This window comes from Channa argus, chromosome 4 (assembly GCF_033026475.1).
Source record: "Channa argus isolate prfri chromosome 4, Channa argus male v1.0, whole genome shotgun sequence".
NCBI lineage: Eukaryota > Metazoa > Chordata > Actinopteri > Anabantiformes > Channidae > Channa > Channa argus.
This window is the reverse complement of record NC_090200.1, coordinates 12,807,796-12,817,504: the sequence shown is the minus strand read 5'-3', so window position 1 is coordinate 12,817,504 and position 9,709 is coordinate 12,807,796. Positions and strand designations below refer to the sequence as shown.

Genomic DNA, 9,709 nt, shown 5'->3' with positions numbered 1-9,709 from the left:
TGCAGATATGAAAAATCTGTCAAAGATGTAAAGAACCAGTGTGCTTTATTTCCATTTTTTTTTCAATTTTCTTTGCTTTCAAACAAAACAAGGGAATGCTCCAGAGGTCGTCCTACATTTTATGTGACCAAAATAGATGTTTTAACTTGCAGAGGCAGAAAGTAGGGCTCCATTGCTAACCCCTACAGATGGGGAGCGTGTTGTTCCCTCTGCCTTCCTCTCCTTTTGTCCGCCTTTCTTGGTGGGCAGTACTTAGTCTCAGTTTAGACTTTTGACTTAAAAAAGGGGTGGGAGGTCCAGCATAGACGCACTTCTCTCAGACATTACACTACTCCACAAAGAGTCTGATTTAGGCAAAAGGACGAGCTGATACAAATCTGGAAACATGGCTGTGGCAGGCTGCACGAAATGCATTAAATATATGTTATTCTTCTTTAATTTTATTTTCTGGGTGAGTTTAATACCATTTTTTCTCAAGTAGCTTTTGCTTGTGTGAGTGTAATTCTACTTTTCCAAAATGTCATTTTATGTTTGTTTGGTTGGTTGGTTGGTTGGTTGATTAACAGACACGCCTTTGCACTTTTGTGTAGTTTGGGGCTTTTCATGACTCAAAATTCATAAAGAATAAATCAGGAGATACACAGTTTTCATTCTAGGGATTTTAATTGTGCTGCTAATTGTGCTATTTTAATTGAGGCTGATCTGTCTCTTAAAGAGTAGAACAGGAAGTGATCAGAAAACCTTGGTCAGGAAGAGATTAAAATGCTTTTACTCATCATCAATGGTTATCTGGCCAAGCACTGGTACAAACAAGCCAAAGAGTGAGGAGCCCTTAGAGGGTTTCAGTGTCCCCAGTCTTCTCATGTGATGGGACTGTTTTTTTAACCTTTAGTGATAATCATATTCATCCTACCCAAGATCCATCATTTTACTGAAATAACACATACTCGTATAAATCCAGCCAACTAGATCTCTTTTGGAAGAAAAAATGAACAAATTATACCTTATTGTTAATGGTTGCTTAAACAAATCAATCGGGTTCTCGCTAAATTAAAAACCCATAAGGAAAGAGATTTAATATCTGGGGTGGGGAAGATGTTGCCCTCTCACATTTCCTTTGTTCCTACCTGCTCACCAAAGTCTAGTACGTGCTGCTCTTGAACCTTTGAAATCTCAGGAAACAGCTGCAACAGCCTGCAAAATTACCTTGGTTAATTGTTTTATGAAATGTTATTTCAGCAATAAAAGACTTTGCACCGTGGTTTAGCAGCAGCTGTCTGCCTTTAATGCTTCATTACATCTCATCAGACTTACGCAGATGTGTCGTTCACTTTATGTCTTCTCTTTTTGCCTTGCACAGTCAAAATCTGTGTGCATTTCTCTTTGGTTTATCTCCCACACCCATCATTTTTAGCTAAGCACAGTTTGTTCTGGACACTCCATGCTTGATTAAGTGTTTCCTCTTTTGGCATTGCTCCATTGCATGTGATTGTGAAAACTCCAAACTGTCTCTTCCCCATTTTGCAGTTTTTCATGATGAGAACAATAGACGGTACTTAATCATTTCGTGTGCAGATATCGTGATATAAGCATTGTCTTACAGAAAAGGAATATCAGCATGTGAACAACAAAGTGAGCCTTATGCCTTATTAGCTTTTATAAGATAACACTTTAATCAAAATATTCTCTTTTATTAGACAAGTAATACAGGAGAGATAAGGGGAGATAACTTTAGAATTGTTGAGCTGGCTTTTACTAGTGCTAGGACACAGTTGTCCTGTAGGTCACTGCAGTGTCAGGATATCCTTTCATCACTTCTCTTAAAGAGCAATGGACAGATCACAGCCTCACGACAGAGCTGAAAGCACAGAGAGTAAAAATATCACTAAGGCATGGACACGGATTTGATCTTGGGAAAATTGGTCTTTGTGCCATGTCACTGCACCCATTGTTGCTGAGATATTAAAACACCTTGACGGGTCATTTTTTTAAAGTCTTAAAAATTGATAACTACGTGTTTGCTTTAATATTAATTCTAACAACTCTCCTGAATGTCAGAAAGTTGAAATGACTCTGATTCTCCTCAACTTTAGACCAAAGTAAAGAAACATGCAACAGAATATTTAAAACCTCTTTCTCTTTGGGACAGCTGGCCGGAGGTGTGATCTTAGGAGTGGCACTGTGGCTCCGCCATGACAGTCAGACCAGCAGTCTCCTCATACTGCAGTTTGAAGGCCAGCAGGCACCAAGCACTTTTTACATCAGTGAGTATACATAAAATTTCGCAAACACACCAGAGTTTAAATAAAAGATGCACTTTTGGAGTTGGTCGTTTCACATTTTAGAAAAGCAGCATCTTTCCATTGTTTAGATTTCCGTCTTTTAAAACTAACCCAGAAACCCTGAGTCAATGTTTTCACTACATCTTTAGATTTCTTTGTCGAGATTGAGAAATTTGCTATTTTACACTTCATGCTAAATGTCAGTGGAGTGCAAAGGGGATAATTATCTGCTCCGAAAATAACATAAGACTGGATTCATATCCTTGTTTTCACACTCTTTATTACGTCTGAGTGAGATCAGCCATTATCTTGTGTCCAACCTAGGTCCTTTTGGAGACATACCTCTATTCAGGAAGTTGGAGGGTAACAATGTGATGGAAGTTGACTAATTTATCGTGATACCAATCTTTCATTCTCGGCCAGGAGAATGTGAATAATATCCAGAAATAGTAAGAGCAGTGTAGTCTCAAAGAAAACGCCTGAGCACAAGCAGGACAATCGGCGTCTAAAGTGTTTTAACTCACAGTAGCTGGTAGCTTGAAACTGAGGACCACATACAGACCTCATACATGAACAAATCAGATGAATATACACCTTCACCTTTAAAAAGTTCAGGCTTTGAGCTTCTCTTAGGAGAGAGACCAGATGTTTCAAACAGATGTTCAGGCATATGTGGAGTCTGAGGAAACTAACAGTCTGTGAACAAGATGCAATAATAAACACACTGCACTATAACAACAAAAGAGTTTTTATCAGTGCATTTTCTCTCTATACTTTGAAAGTTATAAATCATCATCATGTATTTTTCACTGCTCCACAGATTGGCTCTGTAAGCTACAATACACGATGTGTTTTAAACATTTCAAAGGTCCATCGTCTCGGTTTGTTGTGGTGGTGAACTCTAGTGAGCCCATTAATTTACATTTGGGCTTCTGCTGCTCTTCCATATTTACCCCTCTGTAAGTATACAGAGTGAAGTCAAACCCATGCTTTTTATAGAGGAGAGGCCCTCTCATGATTTTAGGGGCAGGGCAGCAAGAGGGGCCCACACAAGTGAGATCAAGGGAATGTTTTTTTTCCTCCCTTGAACGTACGCCCTTGCATAATTCAAATAACCTTGTACATCTGCACATTACCCCTGAAATTAAAGTCTGGGGTGGTTGTTTTTAGCATGCTGGAACACAAACCGGTATTTACGTAAGGCCGAAAATACACATTCTCTTAGTAACCCAGCAGTCCGATGTGGTCAATGCTCTAGTCTTGCATACTGTAAGAAATAACAAGTGACAAATTTTGTAGAACAGTTTCAGGTGTTTTACACTGTATGTGTGTACAGTGTAACTGTACAGTCATTGTATTGTTTCATAACTGGAAAAAATAAACCTTAAAGTTATTTATTGAAGTTCAAACCAAAGCTTAACATTTGGGATTCAGTATAGCTCATGTTTTCTTTTTAAAATAGAAAATGTGCCGCACTTTTTTGCAGTTTTGGGGGAAAAGAGTAGAAGTATGCTTGTAAATATAAGTACTGACTTAATGAAGTTTTATAGCATGAATTGCATTTGGTTTTTTGTTGCTATTGATGACATCAATTTGAAACAAAAAGTCAAACCCCGAAGGAAAATAACACTCCAAGCAACTATGAGAAACATTTAATGAAAAGCACAAGTTATAGGGTGGATACAAGATCATTACAGAGTCACTGAATATCTCTCGCAACACAGTCATTAAGAAACGGAAGGAACTCAAGTATAAATCTGTCCAGAACAGACGTAACAAAGTAGATAATGCAAGAGGGAAACTAGTGCGGGAGATTTACCAAGATGCCTATGACTCCTCTGAAGAGCTACAAGTGTCAGCAGCTGAGATGGGAAAGACTGTACAACACCTCATGCAAAAAGGCAGAATGTTAGATGACCTCGGGGCTGGACACTGTCAAAAGGCATGTGGGAGACTCTGAAGTCAAGTTGAAGAAGGTTCTGGGGTTTGATGAGATTTGAAACAGTACTGTGTTAATCATTTTTTACATCGTCATAGCTGACGATGGATGAATGTAATATCAATATTCCTAATTACTTTATTTACTGCTGGTTTGCTTGAAAAGTTTACATCAGGGATCGACAAACCCTCCTGTTTCCAGTATGGTTGGATTCAGTGTGGACATGGCTTCACAGCTCCTGCCATTTTTTTAAATAATGTATGAGAAGAAAGTCCAATTGTGGCTTTAAGTGTTTACCTCCCCCCTTTTCCCTCTCTGGAGATTACGCTGGGAAACAAGAAATAAATGAACTTCCCTGGTGGCATAAAATTGCCTGTCTCCCTTAAAGTCTCAATAGCCTTCAAACCTCAAAGGGTGTTGTCATAGTAATGGAAGGCAGTGGAAATAATGCCTGCTCTGCCGGGTTACTGGCCCTAGGAGCCGTTTCCCACCACAACAAAATCATCACATGCAGAAAGACAAACAGAGAGGGGTTGTCGGGTTGAGACAGAGAGAGAAAGACCGAGTGTGGGTGTCAATATGTGAGGTACGGTGTGAGGTGTTGTGAGGTGCCTGCAGATACAAGAGTCAGAGAGTCAGAGGAAAGTAACTACTAACTCTAGAAATGCAGTTAAAATGTTTAAAGCAGCCAATGAAAATAATAAATGAATAAATAAATGTTAGTTTCACAGTTGAGTTGTATTGGTGAAAGATTTCCATTTCCAATAGCGTTTTAAGATAAATTTTTGATCTTTGATCAGTGTGGATCTTTATCTATCATAAACTTTATTTGTACAGATTATGTGTAGGTTTATAAATACATGTTGGAGCCGATCCAACCAACCGTTAAACTCTGCCACACCCCATCCTTCCTGTAACTACACTACATGTATTTTTATTTGGCCTCTTTATCATATAAGACAAAATTGTGTTTCAGTGATCACTTCTGAATTTTATTAAAAATAAATCGCTGTCCATTTTTTAACTCAAATACTTCTGGAGCATCCAGTCCCAACCGTTATGTAACGGTTTTGCCAGTTGCTGCAATAGTTTTTACCTCTCGTTAACACACAAACCATCGACAAAACATTGATAAAAGTGTTTTTTCGGTCCTTAGGGATTTTACAGACATGGACAAATTTGGTTTTACAGTAATATAAAATATTTAAGAATTTGGTTTTTGATTCAACAGAATATTTAAAATAATACAATAAATGAATATAACCCAGATAGGTTTGTTAAAAAACATGACAAATAATTCAATCATAGTGATATAATTCTTAATTGTGTAATTACAATCACTCATAAATAGATTTTTGATTTGGATTTTAAATACATTATTTAAATTTATAGTCTTCAAAGTATTTGTTAAAACAAAATTTTATGAGCAAAGTCGGATTTTTGTTTCCTTTTTAACTCTTCAACTATTATTTAATCATGAATTATGTCATGATACCTGTCTCTTCTTTCTCACTAGTACTACAGAGATTCTTTGTGCTTTTAACTGGTTATTTTTTGCAATTTTTGCAAAACATAAGCCAGGCCTCTGATGTCAGTGCCCCACCCCCCCCCCCCACACACACACACACACACACACACACACACCTTTTTTTATTTTGCTATTTGTTGAGTTGTTCTTGCTCCTAATCTGGTCTCCGTTGCACACTCTTGTTTGCCTGTTTGCCAAAAGTTGTATTTCCAACTTCACTATGGTTAATGGCCAAAAGCAGGTAAATATGGTATATTTTATAATAATGTCTTGAGCTGAAGTAGTACAGAAGTAGCCTTAGACTCATCATCTTCAGTTCAATCACAGAAGGATTTGTGTGTATATATATTCACATGCTGCCCGCCATTTCCTGAGGAAGGATATTTCTCAACGTCGGTGCAGAAAAGGTCAGAGGGGGACCGGGGGCTTCTAAAAGGCATTTCCTGCCCTGATGACTGAACAGTCAGCCACCACGCACTTACAGCCTGGAAGCTGTTTATCTCTAGGATGTCAATAATGTCGTGTCATCACATTGAGAAGGTCTGACACTGCTGCCCCCTAGTGCATTTGAGGACACAGTGGCGACGTGATGAACCACAGCTCTTCAAACTGTCTTTGACTGCCACTCGTATGTTGTATCTGCATTAACAGGTGTGTACATACTGATAGCTGTCGGGGCTGTGATGATGCTTGTGGGTTTCCTTGGATGTTACGGTGCCATTCAGGAATCTCAGTGTCTGCTGGGGACGGTGAGGGACCCTCTTTGTGACCATGCAGCTTAAAGACCTGTAAATCATTTCCTGCTCCAATTAAATCAAATAATTGAGATATATTTCCTCCTTTTCCTTCCTTAGTTTTTCTTCTTTTTAGTAATCCTGTTTGCCTGTGAAGTGGCTGGAGCCATCTGGGGTTTCATGAACAAAGACACAGTAAGCAAACACACACACACACACAGTATACAGTACACTTCCCTTCAACACTGTTTGATGTTTGCACTGACGTCCCACCTCTGCTCCAGTGGACCTACTCTGTTTGTTGTTGTCTTTGAAACACTCTTCTTGATCCCGATGTCCACAGATCTCTAAAGAGCTGATCAACTTCTACGACTCTGCGTACATCAAGGCCTTGGATGTCTCAGGGTCTCCCAGTAAAGACTCTGCAATCAAGGTGCTGGATGTATTTCACAATACGGTATGTCATGGTGGAAAACTCTTGTATAAGGGTTTGAAAATGTGTTGGCATCAGGCATCTGTTCAGTGATTGACATTTTATTTCTGCTCTTGATTTCTTTTTTAGCTCAACTGCTGTGGTAAAAAAGACAACACTATGCTTTTCCATCAAGTTTCCATCACCTTGTGTCCCAAAAAGTCTCCAGATTTATTTGAGTATCAGGTATACACACATTCATAATAAAATCCATAAGCTCTTTGATAAACTGGTTGATGTTGGGCCACAGTGCCTGTTATATGAAGGTTTTATTGGCTTTAGCTGCCATCCAATCTATTTATATTTTATATTTCAGTAGCTGTCAGACTCATTGGTAGGATCGTTAGAGACAGAGATCATTAACACTGGTTCAAATCAACATATTCTTTGGTCTTTGGTCACAACGTTGTGTTGGTGGCGATTTGGCTCACATTTCTCACAGTCGACACTAGAAGCTATAAAGAACTGTGTCATTTTCAAACTCTAAAAGTGTTTTTTTTTTTTTTCAAATACCAAACGTGTAATTAATTATTCAGACATGTGGTCGGGACCAGTGGATATTCAGCACCTTGTTTAGACACCAGGCCAGTGCTCTCTTACAGGACATGTCATCTATGACAGTGTCTGTACATCCTGAAGCTCAAAATGTTCTCAGTCATCATGTGGACTTAAACAGCGTCTTTATTCTGTTTCTGGCTTCTTGCAGAGCTGTCACGACAAACTGGTCGAGCTGTTCTCGGAGAAGCTCTACCTGATCGGTCTGGCTGCCTTGGTAGTTGCTGTCATCATGGTGAGTGTTGGACTGAAAACAAAGACGTACATTTAACACCGCCGTGGCGTGCAGAGGCTCCTGCTTTTATCAGCGGTGATAAGAGTGTGAGACATATTGAATTAAGCTGTTCTGTTCTTTTTCCCACTTAGATCTTTGAGATGATCTTCACCATGGTGCTCTGTTGTGGGATCCGTAACAGCCCTGGTGTGTATTAAGGCCATATCCATCAGTCCTCATCTGCCTATAATGGGATTATTTTGTGTTTTCAGGCATCAGCTCCCTCTCCTTTTGATTATAAAACAACAAGATGGATATCTCTCCTTTTCTTTTAGTTAGAGATTATGATTTGTCTTTAATGCTGTTTATCTATCACTACTTTTCTTTCTTATACAATAACTGAGCTTCTGTGAGTCAGATGTTTTTTTATTTATCATAAAACACTTCATAGGAATCTTTTATATATACAGTGTGTTGTGAAATATTTCTCTTATGTCACTGAACTTAATACTATTTTTATGATGTATAAATTGTACATAAACTCCACATATTCCCTGATTGATTGTTTTTGCAGTTTTACAGTGTTAAAATATAATATAAGCAGCAGGGTTTTGGTAGTCTATGGCCATGTTCAGTCTATCTTATGCTGTTTTACCTTTATCAACATATGAAACACCTCGCAAAATAATGTCAAACGCTGTATCTTTACTTAAATTATGCCACTTCTGGTGTACTGTTGATTGTCAGCCTTTATTGTTCTCGTCTTGTGTTCACAGTTCAAAAAGGTTTAAAAAGGGATTTTGACATCTCAGATTATTTCATATGGCCTAAAAAGGAAAAACAATATGTTGCAAAAGAGAAGCAAGAGTAAACACAGTAAAGTCTGGAAAATAAACGTATGTTGTGCATAAGAATAGTTTTTATTCATGTCATTATCCCTTATCTATTACATAAATGGTTCAAGAAGTAAATTATACAAATACTTAATTAAATATTTACTTTCATGCATCGATTCAAGTCCAATCCTAACAATCCAAACCATCAAAGACAGTGTTTTATTTCCTTCAAATCAGTGTTTCCTGGTGATACTCTGTACAGTACTTCATCCATACAACTACCTGTTCCTCTCAGCCTCCCCCTGAAGCGTACAGTATGTCACCACAGGGTGGCAGTGTGTTATCAGCACCATCTTTACTGCTGGAGCGCAGCTAAATACATTACAATTCATCTGACTTGAATTTCTAGTACTACAAAGCCACACCCAGCAGCTTGTTCTGACAACAGGTGGCCTGTCTCCTCAGAGCACACAGCGCTTATGTAATGACCGGCGTGTACTGGTGTGTGCCCTATGGTATATTTGGTCTGATTTGGTTTAAAATGTTGCCTTTTATTTTCAATTAAGGGGAAATCTTAATGCAACAGCGGTTGAAGGTTGAAGTTGGGTATGTGGCCTGCACACACTCCAACCTCAACCCCGCCCATCACCTTTGAGATAAACTGGAACAAACATCAATATTTGGCTTTCAAAGGTAAAAGGTACAAAGTACACAGGCCGTACTTTTTTAAAGAAAGTCTACTTTACTTAAGTATTTCCATTGTGTGTCTCCAGAAATTCTGAGGGAAATACTCTACTTTTTCTACTACACTTATTTATTCAACAGCTTTAAACATGCAGGAGGTCTAGAGGAAGACCAAAGAGGAGATTTATAGATGTAGTGAGAAAGGACATGAAGTTTGTTGATGTGAGAGAAGAGGTTGCAGAGGACAGGGTTAGATGGAGGTAGATGTTTCGCTGTGGCGACACCCGAAGGGGAACAGCCAAAAGGAAAAGAAGAAGAGTTACCGTGTGGATGTAGATTCAAAATACCGGCTCAACAACCTCATGCCAAATCCATGTGTCGTGACCCCTGAAGGGACAAGCTGAAAGCTTCCTGGTTTTTGACTTGCACTTTTACTTGAGTTATGAGCTAATTTCACATCAGCTC

General features: G+C 38.7%; 1 protein-coding gene across 1 annotated transcript; it reads left to right on the top strand.

Moving 5' to 3' along the window:
* The first annotated feature begins 268 nt into the window (after positions 1-268).
* LOC137125090 (CD81 antigen-like) lies at positions 269-8,470 on the top strand. The gene is made up of 8 exons (XM_067500046.1): positions 269-451; positions 2,150-2,264; positions 6,401-6,498; positions 6,604-6,678; positions 6,827-6,940; positions 7,046-7,141; positions 7,662-7,745; positions 7,877-8,470. The coding sequence occupies exons 1-8, from the start codon at positions 386-388 to the stop codon at positions 7,940-7,942; spliced, it is 714 nt and encodes a 237-aa protein (XP_067356147.1). The 5' UTR covers positions 269-385; the 3' UTR covers positions 7,943-8,470.
* Positions 8,471-9,709: the final 1,239 nt, after the last annotated feature.